Below are 14,378 nucleotides of genomic sequence, written 5' to 3' on the forward strand. Positions count from 1 at the left end.
ACTGGAGTGTTGGCAGTTTTGGTATCTTCAAGCTGTCCTGGAATCAATACCCCATGGAGACCAAGAGACAACTGTAATTTACTATGTCATATTCATCTAACAAACAACACATCCACGGTGTCCCTGAGTCTTAGCCATAGACCCAGGAATACACACATTTGTGGGACATTTGCCTCCTCCTAAACAGTCACTGTGTCACATGCAAACTCTGCTGTGAAAACATACACACACAAAGACCTCTGCACCCTCCCTTCCAGGGTCACACAGGCAGGTGGAGGTTGCAGTGAGCTGACATGTGCCACCACGCCGGCTAATTTTTGTATTTTTAGTAGAGATGGGGTTTTGCCGTGTTGCCCAGGCTGGTCTCGAACCCCTGACTTCAGGTGATTTGCCTGCCTCAGCCTCCCAAAGTGCTGGGATTACAGGCTTGAGCCACCGCGCCTGGCCTGGGATCTTATACTTAGTCACCAAGACCTGTCTTCTCCCTCATAAATCTTTTGACAAGCTGTAGTCTTCTTTTCATCTCTACCATTCCCATAACCCTAAACTAACCTTCCAGTCCTCATTCACTTAGACATATGTCTCATGGTTTCTAATGGCCCAGTCTGACCATGTCACCTCCCCTGCTTAAACTCGTTTCATGGCTCTCCTGCACCTATAGGATCAAGTCCGTATACCTACAGCCTTCTATTCAACATCTGCAGGGCATGACGTGATGACTCCTTGAGGTTTTTTCAGCCTCTTCTTCTGCCAGTCCATCTCCTATCTCTGCTCTTCAGAAGTTCATATTTTAGTGGGTTTCAGACACAGACATCCACACTGTGATAGGAGACTCATAGGGTGCGGATGTGGGTCGAGGTTGGGACAGCATGGATCCAGGGACCCTAACCTGTACTACCTGTGGGTCAAGGATGTCTTGCTCGAGCCATATATCAGTCCCTTTGCATACTGCTGTAAAGAACTGCCCAAGACTGGTAATTTATAAAGGAGAGAGGTTTAATTTACTCACAGTTTAGCACAGATGGGGAGGCCTCAGGAATCTTACAATCATGGCAGAAGGTGAAGGGGATGCAAGGCATCTTCTTCACAAGGTGGGAGGAAGGAGAATGAATACAGGAGGAACTACCAAACACTTACAAAGCTATCACATCTCATTGGAACTCACTATCATGATAAGAGCATGGGGGAAACCACCCCCATGATTTAATTACCTCCACCTGGTCTCTCCCTTGACACATAGGAATTATGGGAATTATGGGGTTTACAATTCCAGATGAGATTTTTGGGTGGGGACATAGCCAAACCCCATCAAACCATGTCTTGAAGATTGAGGAGTTCTCTGGGCAATGGGGTCAAGCAGCGTATGGTCCAGGGCCCAGCCATGTTGGCCAGCCTGGTCTTGAACCCCTGACCTCAAGTAATCTGCCCTTCCCCGCCTTTCAAAGTGTTTGGATTACAGGCGTGAACCACTGTGCCTGGCCAGAAACAGACACTATTTTTGGTACTCAGGTGTGCTCTATGTTTATCCAGTATTCAATCAGGAATGACCCCTCCCCATCAGTAGTGTGTTGACCACCACTATCGTCCCTTACCTCTCAGTCACTCCTCCTTCATGTTTCTTTTTTTTTTTTTTTTTTCAATTTTTTAAATTTAACTTTAGGTGCATACTATATCTGGCATTTCTCATCCTTCATGTTTCTAATGGGCAGTTACCATACTCCGATTTGTGGTATAGATCATTGCATCTTCAGCTGGGTGCAGTGGCTCATGCCTGTAACCCCAGCACTTTGGGAGGCCGAGATGGGTGGATCATGAGGCCAGGAGTTCGAGACCACTTTGGCCAACATGGTAAAACCCTGTCTCTACTAAAAATGCAAAAGTTAGCCAGATGTGGTGGTGCGCGCCTATAATCTCAGTTACTTGGGAGGCTGAGGCAGGAGAATCACTTGAACCTGGGAGGCGGAGGTTGCAGTGAGCCAAGATTGCGCCACTGCACTGCAGCCTGGGTGACAGAGTAAGTCTCCGTTGGCTCATGCCTGTAATCCCAGCACTTTGGGAGGCCGAGGCAGGTGGATCACAAGGTCAGGCGTTCTAGACCATCCTGGCCAACATGGTAAAACCCCGTCTCTACTAAAGATATGATAAATTAGCTAGGCATGGTTGCGTGTACCTGTAATCCCAGCTACTCAGGAGGCTGAGGCAGGAGAATCGCTTGAACCTGGGAGGTGGAGTGGAGTGAGCCAAGATCGCACCATTGCACTCCAGCCTGGGCGACAGGGTGAAATTCTGTCTCAAACAACAACAAAAAAATCCTGGTACTAGTTAGGGAGAAGACTCATTTACAAGTTGGACAACTGGGTGGCTAGATAGTGATACCTATTCTTTTTTTTTTTTTTTTTTTTTTGAGACAGAGTCTTGTTCTGTCGCTAGGTGCCAGGCTAGAGTGCAGTGGCGTGATCTCGGCTCACTGCAACCTCCACCTGCTAGGCTCAAGCAATTCTCCTGCCTCAGCCTCCCAAGTAGCTGGGACTACAGGCGTGCATCACGCTTAGCTAATTTTTGTATTTTAGTAGAGACGGGGTTTCACCATGTTGGCCAGGATGGTCTCGATCTCTTGACCTTGTGATCCGCCCACTTCAGCCTCCCAAAGTGCTGGGATTACAGGCGTGAGCCACCACACCCAGCCAGTAATATCTGTTCTATGGGCTGGAACCAGGGCTGGGAAATCTGTCTTAGAAAGCATGCCTGCTTCCTGGACCTGTCACTGCTTGGCAAAGGATGCTCTACTCTAGACCAGGCATCCAGAAGCCCACAGTGGGTGAATGAACCTCCCACATCTCACGACATGGGAGTCAGGTAAAAGGGACCAACCACTTCCCAGAACCCTGGGGAGAGAAGAGGGTTGCCATGAACAAAGAGGACAGGTACCTTATACACGGTGGTTTTATTTTCAATGGCATCTGCTATTTTCGTCATCGGAGAATGGAGCAACTTGATCTCCATTTCAAGTGGGTCCGTGTCACCCAACAGCTCATCAGATTCTCCAGTGGCCAAGCCTTTAACACAACCAACACCGGTGTCAGGGCCCTGGCTCCCTCCTGTTGCCAGCCCCCTGGTTAGGCCTCAATGAAAAGGATACGTGGATGCTTCCCAGTAGAGTCAGATGCAAGAACTTTTTCACTTCTGCTGAGAGGCCACATGACCAAGAATTAAAAGCATGGGTTTTGCAGTAGGACATTCACTTGCTGGGAGCTGGACTCAGAGCTTTAGCTTCCTCATTTGGAAAATGGGAATTCCACAAGCCCTAGTCACACTGGGCTGCTGCTGTGAGACATGGGAGAGGTCTGTAATGCTCTGGGCCCAAGATGCTGCTCTGTGAATGGCAGGCACTGGGATTCTCTCCCCAGGACCAGGACTTTCCCCTCCTCTCTCTAGCCCCTTGCCTGAAGCTGGCCTCCATTGCAAACCTCAGATGTGCCCACTGCCCTGTGACTCACTACCCTCATGCCTGCTTCTGTAATTTTGCCCCTATTCCCTACCCTGGGCCTTCTAATCCCTACTCACCCTTCAAGATCCAGCACTAGGGCCAACTCCTCCAGGAAACCCTCACCACTAACCTGTCCCCCACTGTCTCCTCAATTTCTCAGACCCCAATCTTTTGCCAAAATGCATTCTCAGTGATGGAGCACCTCTTGCCCTTACGTCCAGCCAGGGTCAAGCATCATCATAAGAACATAAGCTCAGGGCCGGGCACAGTGGCTCACGCCTGTAACACTTTGGGAGGCCAAGGTGGGTGGATCACAAGGTCAAGAGATCGAGACCATCCTGGTCAACATGGTGAAACTCCATCTCTACTAAAAATACAAAAAATTAGCTGGGCATGGTGGCGCGTGCCTGTAATCCCAGCTACTCAGGAGGCTGAGGCAGGAGAATTGCCTGAACCCAGGAGGCGGAGGTTGCGGTCAGCTGAGATCCCAGCACTTTGGGAGGCCAAGGCAGGTGGACTGCTTCAGGTCTGGAATTCGAGACCAGCCTGGCCAGCATGGCAAAACCCCATCTCTACTAAAAATAAAAAAATAAGCCAAGCATGGTGCACACCTGTAGTCTCAGCTACTCAGGCAGCTGAGGCACGAGAATCACTTGAACCCAGGAGGCAGAGATTGCAGTAAGCCCAGATCATACCACTGTATTCCAGCCTGGGCAACAAAGCAAGACTCTGCCTCAAAAAAAAAAAAAAGAGGAGGCCAGGCGCAGGGCTCACGCCTGGCCAAGATAGTGAAACCCCGTCTCTACTAAAAATACAAAAAAAAAAAAAAAAAAAAAATTAGCCGGGCATGGTGGCGGGTACCTGTAATCCCAGCTACTCAGGAGGCTGAGGCAGAGAATTGCTTAAACCCAGGATGCAGAGGTTGCAGTGAGCCAAGATCACGCCACTTCACTCCAGCCTGGGCGACAGAGCAAAACTCTGTCTCAAAAAAAAAAAAAAAAAGGAAATTAAAATTCAGAAAAGGGGCTGACTTGCCCAAATCCACATGGGATATAAACTAGAAAGCAGGCAAGACCTTTTAATCTGGTGTGTAATACAAGGACACTAAAAGACCCAGAGAAGGAAAACTACTGGACCTCAAGCAAAAAAAAGAGAATCTAGAAGTTAAGCTCGCCAAGGCTTCCTCAACTACCCCAGAGTGTCTACAGACAAGCCCAGAGAGCACTGGGCACCTTTCTTAGGCAGGGCAGAGAATGAAGCAGGGGGCCGGACATGGTGGCTCACACCTGTAATCCAAGCACTTTGGAGGCCAAGGCGGGTGGATCACCTGAGGTCGGGAGTTCAAGAACAGCCTGACCAACATGGTGAAATCCCTTCTTAAAAAAAAAAAAAAGACCTAGTAACAAAGAGAATGAAGCACGGAGCCACAAGCCAGGGCTGCAGAGAGTAATATCGAAGGAGAGCAAACATTCCCAGGAGTTTCTGAGAGTCACATCTCTGTTCCCCAGCAAATAATCATCAATAAAATCTAACATTTACTGAGCATTTACTTACTATATGCCAGGCACTGCTGTTCTAAATGTCTTTTACATATTAAATAAATCTTTATAACTACCTTATCGGGTGGATTTATTGTCCCCATTTTACAGATGACATCATTGAGACAAAGAAGTGAAGTAATTTGTTTAGCATCACATTTAACAAAACTCGGATGTGAATCCAGGCAATCTATACTTTTGGACACCCAGCTCATCGGAGCTGGAAGAGTCTTCAACAGGACAGAACTGGTTCAAAGGCCACCTCTGCTGACATCCTTTTGGCAAATGTCAGCTTTCTGTGACTTGGGTACCTTACTCACCAAAGGGGGTAAGCAGGAAAATGTAGAAATGGACCTGAAATGTTTGTGAAAAAGCCTAAGGCAACATGAGAGAGTTTTTAAGAGAACGTCTCAGTCCATTTCAGGTCCCAAGAGACAGGAATGGAGCCTCATATTTCCAGAGCACCTCAATGGGTACCAGGCACTTTCTTTCGTTTTTACCAGAAGCTCACCATCATCCTCTCCCCACTCCCCCATGCCAGGGCCAGATTAGAATTCCCCACCTTGCAGGAAAAGAAATTAGGCTTAGAGCTGGTTAAGCAACTTGCTCAAAGCCCAAGTAGGGCCAAGGAAGGGGGAGGTCAAACGTGGGATCTGCTGTCAGGTCTATGTGGTCCCACTAGTGCAAGGCCAAGTGCACCCAGCCTGCCCACACTTACATTCCATGGTGTCTTCATTGGCCTGCTCAGTATCCTCGATGTCAAAGACTTCGGTCATTTCCTTAACGATCTCAGCACTGAGATGGGCGGGCAGAGTGTGAGTAGGTGGTGGTGGCATATAGAAGCTGATCTTCCCACTGCATTGGGAGATAGGGGAGATTAGTGATGCTGTCACTGACCAATCCCAGAGAAACAGCAAGAGAAGAAGAAAACCCAGACAGTGGCTTCTGAACGAGGAGGAGTTGAGTTGCTGGATAATCACTGGGCATAAAGTCTCCAGCAGAACATGACCCGGCACCTTGGCCATCCTCTGCCCTGAGACCCAGGAAGCCAGCCTGCCCCAGCAGCTGCAATGGGCACAGATGAACCCCTTTGTGGAGCCAGGTTCCCAGCAGGACTCACCCTTACCCCAACCCCATCCTCACCTGACCCAGTCAGCCAGGACAGCTTTGGCCGCCTGTTCCTGACTGTATAAGCCTCCCTTCTTCTTCTTCCCCAAACGGTGGGCCACTGCCGTGAGAAAATGCTCAGTGGTCTGGAACCCAGAGATGCCGTAGTAGTTGGAAATCTGGTGAAGGCAGGAAGGAGAGAGGTCATGAGGACGAATGAAGGGCCCTTGGAGTAGGTCAAGGCATCAGCCAGGGCTCTGCTGCGGACCTCCTCTAGGTTGCAGCGCTGCAGGATGGTCTCCACCGGGGTCACAGGATCTGCCAGCTTCTGCACGTGGACGCAGTTACGCAGGATGGTGCCCACCTCTGAGTTGGGCCCTGGGACAATGCCTGGAGCATCCAGCAGCCGGATGAACTTGTCCAGGTGGACCTCCTGCATGAATCTAGGGTGGGGAAGAAGAAAGCCTAGAGGCCCCAATCACGAAGGTGGGCTTGGGATGTGGGGGTGTAAAGGAGTGACGGGACAGTGATTAGAGATGAAGGTGGAGAGATGTAGAGCTGGAGGGGGGATGACTGGGGCTCTACAGACTTGGGGCTGATTCTATTCTAGCCTCTGCCACTGGGGCCTGAGCTGCAGGACCTTGGGCAAGCTTGACTCTCCAAGCCTCGGCTGCTTCATCCAGGCAACAGAACTCCCATTAGTACCCCAATCTTGTATGGCTATTCAGAAGCTTCAAGCCACTAACGGGAAGCACCCATCTGGGCACCTGGCTTACATTTAGGGTGTGTCAGGAAAATGAGGGCTATTGAGACTCCCATGCCCGGGGAAAGCATCAGGGGATGGTCCACAATAAGGAAAGGGACAGGGGCTGAAGGCATGGGAGTAGGGGGGAAATGGGAGGGTCAAGGAATTGTGGAGTTGGGGAGCAAGCAGGTGCTTACTTGGTAATCCCAGGAACGGCTCCCACGCTGCATGCGCGGCTGCGCTTCAGGCTATTGATCAGGCTGCTCTTCCCAACATTGGGAAGACCTGCAAAGTAGCAGCAGATGGTTCAGGGCAGGAGAGGCCTCAGGAACACTCAGGCCAGCATGTATGAGGGAGGCCCAGCCAGGGGCAGTGACCAGGCCATGAGGAAGGCAAAAAATTGAGCCTGGCCTCCTGCCTTCCCACCCCAGGCCCTGACCCAGCCCCTACAGGGCCTTTCTACCTCTCCCCTCCATTTGTAAGCATGCTAGATAGGTATAGCCCCCTCTCTAGATGTGACACCAACCTCCTACCCACAACCAGCCAGGCAGAAGTCCTCAATGCAAGGCCTCGGTGGCACAATCCAACAGAAGGTGGACATCGAGAAATGTCTAAGAAACAGGGAACCACCTGTCCGGGTGTATCATTCCACGGATGGGGATGGAGGTTATCTCCAGATGCAAGTCTCTCTGTGCAGCTGTCTACCTGAGGTATGTCTTTTTCTGTTTGGGCATCTGTCAGCCATTCTCAGCCTATAGATGTCTTTCTGTTTACACTCACTGGGCCTCATTCTCACCGTTCTCTTTCTGTACGTGCTCAATTTATATAAGTGTACTATTCTCTCAAGCATATGCTTGTTTCAACTAGAGAAAGTTGATTGCCAAAAGAAAATAAAAGTATATGTCTAAGTATACTTCTTGTGCATGAAGTCCCTGCACACCTCTCTCCCCGGCCCCAGCTCATTCTCATTCTAAATATCACCATGCACGGAAGTCTCTGCACACCCCCCACTCCGTCTCTCTCTCTCTCCCTCACTCTGTCTGTCTGTCTCTTGGTCATTCCCATTCTCAGTATCACCACTTTTTCCTTTTCTTGTCTCTCTCCCACTCGGTTTCTTTCTCTATCTTATCTTTGTTATCTGGGCCGGTCACTTTGTGGATGGCCCTCTGTATGTGTCTCACGGTGTCTCTTCTACTGTCTGCCTGTCTGTGACTCCTTAACCTCCTCTCTGTATGTCAATTTCTCTCTGCACAGGTGCACATATCTGCCTCATCATGACATGTCTGTGTATTTGTGTTCCTCTGTGACTCTGGGTAAGTGATTATGTTCGAAGGTCAAAGTGTATGTAGGCATATGTGTCTTCTTTTTTTTTGAGACGGAGTCTCACTCTGTCGCCCAGGCTGGAGTACAGTGACGCAATATTAGCTCACTGTAACCTCCGCCTCCCAGATTCAAGCGATTCCCCTGCCTTGGCCTCCCAAGCAGTTGGAATTACAGATGCCCGCCACCCCACTGGGCTAATTTTTGTATTTTTAGTAGATGTGGGGTTTCGCAATGTAGGCCAGGCTGGTCTCAAACTCCTGACCTCAAGTGATTGGCCTGCCTCAGCCTCCCAAAGTGTTGGGGATACAGGCATGAATGAGCCGCCACATCCAGCCCTCCTTGTGTTTCTATATGCGTTGGGGGAGCAGAGTTAGGGTGGGTATGTGTGGGAAGGGCTTGGTTTGCATGCATTTTGACTCTGGATCTGTCTCTCTAGATGCACCTCCTCTGGATCTCTGGGTCTGCAGTGTGGGTCTGTGTGTTTGTGGATCTGTATGTATACTTAGAGCCATGTGTATGTATTCCTCTATATCTACATTCTTGTCCAGTCTACTTCCATGTATCTCTCTCTCTGAATCTGTCTCTATCCCTGTAGCATGTTTGCCTCTCTCATTCTCTCTTTGGGAACACATGTCTGCCTCTCCACATGCATGGGGTATCTCTACCCTTCCTATGTCTCCCTCTGCAGATCTCTGTATGCATGCCTGTCTCTATGTCCCTTTTGGTATTTCTGATTCTATGTCCCTCTTTGCATGTCTCCGTCATGTAAATTTGTCCCCTCTTTCCATTCCCCACCAACCCTGCCATCTGGTTTCCCAGTTCATTCTCCAGGTCTTCTTCTGTGTCTATACAGGTATGTGTACCTATAACTTCTCCGTGTCCAGCTCTCTCTCCAACGTCTTTCTTTCGTGGTTTGACGCTTCACTTCCTCTCTCTGATGATCTATATCTCTGCCTCTCTCACTTTCCCTACTCCATTCTCATCATCCCTCCCTCAGGAACCTGTGTTCCAGAAAGGCCCAGGTTTGATCCTCAGCTCTACCTTGTTTCACACAGGGCTGGTCTCCACAAGTCCCTTTGCCCTTCTCTGGGCCTCACAAAGTATTCTCATCTCTAAAAGATAGGTGGTCAGCCCTCCCTTCCATAGCTCTGATAAGATGAGATGGTGCCAACTCCAAGCCTGGTACCCTGCATTTGCTCCATGGTTCTAATACTCAATACACAGTGATGCCCACCAATCCAATTTACCCTTCCTGAACCACTCCTCTCTTCCCCTAAAAGACAACGCAACTCCCAGGATCCTTTCCCCCAATGAAGTGACCCCCTAAGAAAGAAGCCTGGGCCCCATGACCACCCAGCAGGTCTTACCCACAACGCCCACGCGAATGTGGGTGCGCACTTCACCAAGGCGGCAATAGTTCCCCAGAACCCTCATGAGGTTTTCAGCTCCAAAGCAGGCTTTGCTTTTCAGCATTGACTCAGAGGCCCGATCTACTGGTACACTGCAACGATTCTGGAACACAGATGAATGTTACAGAAGAGACATCACATGGCAGATGAGGTCTGACCCCAGATTTCCAACTTTCAGGGCCTCCCTATGATCATTGAGCTCCTTAGCCTGAAACAAAAGGCTTTGCACACACATCCTGAACACGTGTCACTTCCCCATTCCCCTCCACTTTGTGTCTCCAGTCTTCTCTGCCCCTGCCTCTGGCTGGACACATGTCACTTGCCTCCCTCAGTAATGGCAGGATGGCATCCTGGCTCTAGATAGGCCAGGTCTGAGCTCCAGATCTACTTCTCACAGGCCTATGCCCAGCAAAGCCGGCTTTTCTCCAGGCCTCAATGCCCTGTGTGTACAACAGGGATGCCCACCCTCCCTGCCTGCGCAGGAATGAGAGGGTGTCTGGCCCACAGCCTACTCTCCCTCAATTCCTCACACAGGACAAGGGCATCCCAACCTTTACTCCTGATGCCACCTCTTTACTCCTGATGCCACCTCCTCTGCCCAGAATTCCCTCCTTCATCTTCCATTACTTTTTTTCTTTGAGACAGAGTCTCACTCTGTCACCCAGGCAGGAGTCCAGTGGCACGATCTCGCCTCACTGCAACCTCCGCCTCCCAGGTTCAAGTGACTCTCATGCCACAACCTCCGAAGTTGCTGGGACTACAGGCATGCACCACCACACCCGGCTAATTTTTGTATTTTTAGTAGAGACAGGGTTTCACCATTTTGGCCAGGCTGGTCTCAAACTCCTGGCATCATGCAATCTGCCGACCTTGGCCTCCCAAAGTGCTGGGATTACAGGCGTGAGCCACTGTGCCTGGCCACAGCATTGTTTCTAGTATCACAAAATTGGAATTAGCCTAAACATCCATCAATAAGAAAACAGGTTAAAAAGCTATATCCTTAAAGTGGAATACAAACAAAACACAGGTATCAGAAAAGGCAGCTTCTGGATGGGTGCGGTGGCTCATGCCTGTAATCCAACACTTTGGGAGGCCAATGTGGGTGGATCACCTGAGGTCAGGAGTTCGAGACCAGCCTGGCCAACATGGCGAAACCACATCTCTACTAAAAATATAAAAATTAGCTGGGTGTGGTAGCATGCACCTGTAATTCCAGCTACTCGGGAGGCTGAAGCAGGAGAATCGCCTGAACCCAGGAGGCGGAAGTTCCAGTGAGCCAAGACTGCACCAGCGCACTCCAGCCTGGGCAATAGATCTGACACTGAATCTCAAAAAACACAGAAAAGGTGGCTTCTATTTTTGTCATCAAAAAGGCCAAGAAGCCAGATGCAGTGGCTGACTCCTGTAATCCCAGCACTTTGGGAGGCTGAAGCGGGTGGATCACTTGAAGTCAGGAGTTTGAGACCAGCCTAGCCAACATGGTGAAACCCTGTCTCTACTTAACAAAAAAAAATCAGCCAGACGTGGTGGCGCATTCCTGTCATCTCAGCTACTCGGGAGGCTGAGGCAGGAGAATCGCTTGAACCCAGGAGACAGAAGTGTCAGTGAGCAGAGATCGTGCCACCACACCCCAGCCTGGGCAACAAGAGCAAAACTCCGTCTCAAAAAAAAAAAATGGCAAGAATTATAAATAAGGTATCACGTTTCTGAAAGATTTAAAAAGTCTAATGCTATCAAATGTTGCCAACGGTGTAGGAAAAGAGGCCTTCTCACATATTCATCTACCCCAGTGGCGGGAGTATAAATTGCTACAGCCATCATGGAGGGCAATATCAGGGTCTAGGAAAATGTAAAATGTAGAAAAGCTATGACCCAGCCACTCCCTGTCTCTACCTCACCTACACACACACTTGCACATGTGCCAAGGAGACATGTGAAAGGGTGTTTGTGGAAGCCCAGGTTGTAATGATAAGAAACTGGAAACTAATTGTATTCAGCATCAAAAAGGCACATCTCTATAGAAAGATATCCAAGAGAAAAAAACAACACATAGTATTATGTGTTTTTGACATATTATGATACACATAAGACTTGCAAACAATATTCCCTCTTTATATACATACTTGTATGTATATCCAAAGCACAGAATAACATTTAGAGGAAAGCCAAGTACAATGGCTTATGCCTGTAATCTCTGCACTTTGGAAAGCTGAGGTGGGAGAGTTGCTTGAGGCCAGGAGTTCGAGACCAGCCTGGGCAACAAAGCAAGACCCCCATCTCAGTCGAGAGTGGTGGTTCACGCCTGTAATCCTAGCACTTCGGGAGGCCGAGGCGGGCAGATCACCTGAGGTCAGAAGTTCAAACCAGCCTGGCCAACATGGTGAAACCCCATCTCTACTAAAATACACACACAAAAAAAAATTAGCCAGGCATGATGGCAGGTGCCTGTAATCATAGCTACTCGGGAAGCTGAGGCAGGAGAGTCACTTGAACCCAGCAGATGGTGGTTGCAGTGAGCCGAGATCGTGCCACTACACTCCAGCTTGGGTGGCTGAGCGAGACTCCATCTGAAATTTAAAAAGAAAAGCCCAGGCATAGTGGCTCACGCCTGTAAACTCAGCACTTTGGGAGGCTGAGGCAGGAGGATCACCTGAGGTTGGGAGTTCAAGACCAGCCTGACCAACATGGTGAAAGCCCGTCACTAGTAAAAGTACAAAATTAGCTGGATGTTGTGGCACATGCCTGTAATCCCAGCTACTCAGGAGGCTAAGGCAGGAGAATTGCTTGAACCCAGGAGGCAGAGGTTGCGGTGAGCTGAGATCATGCCATTGCACTTCAGCCTGGGCAAAAAAAGCGAAAATCCGTCTCAAAAAAAAAAAAGAACAGCAAGACCTCATCTCTACAAAAAAATAAAAGATTAGCCTAGCGTGGTGGTGGCATGCACCTATACTCCAAGGTATTCAGGAGGCTAAGGCAGGAGGATGGCTTGAACCCAGGAGTGTGAGGCTGCAATGAGCCATCATCACCACTGCACTGAAGCCTGGGTGACCAATTGAGACCCTGTATCTAAAACAAATAAAATCTGGAAGAATACACACCAAACTGTCAATGGTTAGTTTCCATTGGGCATGAATAAAGGACACTAGAATTAGAAAGACTGGTGAAAGGGTATTTAAGCTTTATCTGTAGTAGATTTTATTTTTTCTACCTTATTTTTTAAGAAGTTTAACATCCAGTGCAAAATAGAAAAAAATATCCCTTAGTATCCAATTTCTCTCCCCAGAAGCAATCAGTTTCTGTATTAATATTTTACAATGAATACATATTTCTCTACTAATGATATAATTATGAAGAACTGTGATTTGTTTCAAAGAGAAAAATGAATGAAGGTCCACGTATTTTTTAAAGTTAACAAGTAGTTGGTTGGGCAAAGTGGCTCACACCTGTAATCCCAGCACTTTGGGAGGCCAAGGCTGGTGGATTATCTGAGGTCAGGAGTTCAAGACAGCCTGGCCAACATGATGAAATCCCATCTCTACTAAAAACAAACACAAAACTTAGCTGCAATCCCAGCTACTCTGGAGGCTGAGGCACAAGAATCGCCTGAACCCAGCAGGCAGACATTGCAGTGAGCTGAGATGGTGCCATTGCACTCCAGCCTGGGTGACAGAGTAAGACTGTCTCAAAAAATAAAAAATAAAGTTAGGCCGGGAGCAGTGGCTCACACATGTAATCCCAGCACTTTGGGAGGCCAAGGTGGGTGGATCACCTGAGGTCAGGAGTTCTAGACCAACCTGGCCAACATGGCAAAACCCCATCCTGTCTCTACTAAAAATAGAAAAATTAGCTGGGCGTGGTGGTGCCCGTGCCTGCAGTCCCAGCTACACAGGAGGCTGAGGAAGGAGAATTGCTTGAACCTGGGGGGCAGTGGTTGCAGTGAGCCATGAACGTGCCACTGCACTCCAGCCAGGGCAAAAGAGTGAGACTCCTGTCTCAAAAAAATAAATAAATAAAGTTAGCAAGTAGTTAACCGTATTTTACAAATTCCCTATATACGTTATGTATTATCCTTACAATCGAAAAAAATGGTTACTGAAGAGTGATAATAAAGGAAGAAGTGAAGTGAAGCTAATATTAAGAAGTCACTGGCCAGGTGTGGTGGCTCACACCTGTAATCCCAGCACTTTGAGAGGCCAAGGCGGGCAGATCACCTGAGGTCAGGAGTTCGAGACCAGCCTGGTCAATATGGCAAAACCCTGTCTCTACCAAAAATACAAAAATTAGCTGGGTGTGATGGCATGTGCCTGTAATCCCAGCTACTCAGGAGGTTGAGGTAGGAGAATCATTTGAACCCAGGAGGTGGAGGTTGCAGTGAGCCGAGATTACGCTACTGCACTCCAGCTTAGGCAACAAGAGCAAAACTCCATCTCAAAAAAAGAGAAAAAAATTCACTCGGTGGAGCAAAAGGCTCAAAGTTGAAGGCCCAGTTCAATTACTAAAGGGCTGGAGGTCCCAGACCAAGTCACGAACCCCCAACTCTGGCCCCAAGCTCCCCTGAAAGAGGCTAGTTGACGCTAGCCCCAGGCTTACCAGGTTTTTGACCTGATGCTGGGTACTGGCCTTGAAAGCCACGGTTGGCAACTCATTCCGAAGGTAATCCAGCCATTTCTCCACAACCTCCTTGGGGACCAGGTCTAGGGTAAATATAGGAACAGATGGAGCTGGTAAGCAGAACAACACATCCATGGTTCCCTCCAAAGACACCTCCA

The 14,378-nt window shown here is 48.9% G+C and overlaps 1 protein-coding gene across 5 annotated transcripts in view; it reads right to left on the bottom strand.

Moving 5' to 3' along the window:
• GNL3L (G protein nucleolar 3 like) overlaps positions 1-14,378 on the bottom strand; it is an 81,822-nt gene that overhangs the window by 51,065 nt on the left and 16,379 nt on the right. For all 5 annotated transcript variants that reach the window (XR_010338128.1, XM_012471739.2, XM_012471742.2 and 2 more), the window contains 7 exons: positions 14,200-14,303; positions 9,568-9,712; positions 7,075-7,162; positions 6,401-6,575; positions 6,169-6,311; positions 5,744-5,880; positions 2,929-3,056 (listed from right to left, as the gene is read on the bottom strand). Coding sequence is in view for 4 of the 5 variants with exons in the window: in XM_012471739.2 (XP_012327162.1) it covers positions 2,929-3,056; positions 5,744-5,880; positions 6,169-6,311; positions 6,401-6,575; positions 7,075-7,162; positions 9,568-9,712; positions 14,200-14,303 (920 nt within the window). In the remaining variant the exon portion in view is untranslated. The remainder of the gene's footprint in view (positions 1-2,928; positions 3,057-5,743; positions 5,881-6,168; positions 6,312-6,400; positions 6,576-7,074; positions 7,163-9,567; positions 9,713-14,199; positions 14,304-14,378) is intronic.

Source organism: Aotus nancymaae, unplaced genomic scaffold (genome assembly GCF_030222135.1).
Source record: "Aotus nancymaae isolate 86718 unplaced genomic scaffold, 86718_ANA_hifiasm-v0.15.2.pri h1tg000058l, whole genome shotgun sequence".
Lineage (NCBI taxonomy): Eukaryota > Metazoa > Chordata > Mammalia > Primates > Aotidae > Aotus > Aotus nancymaae.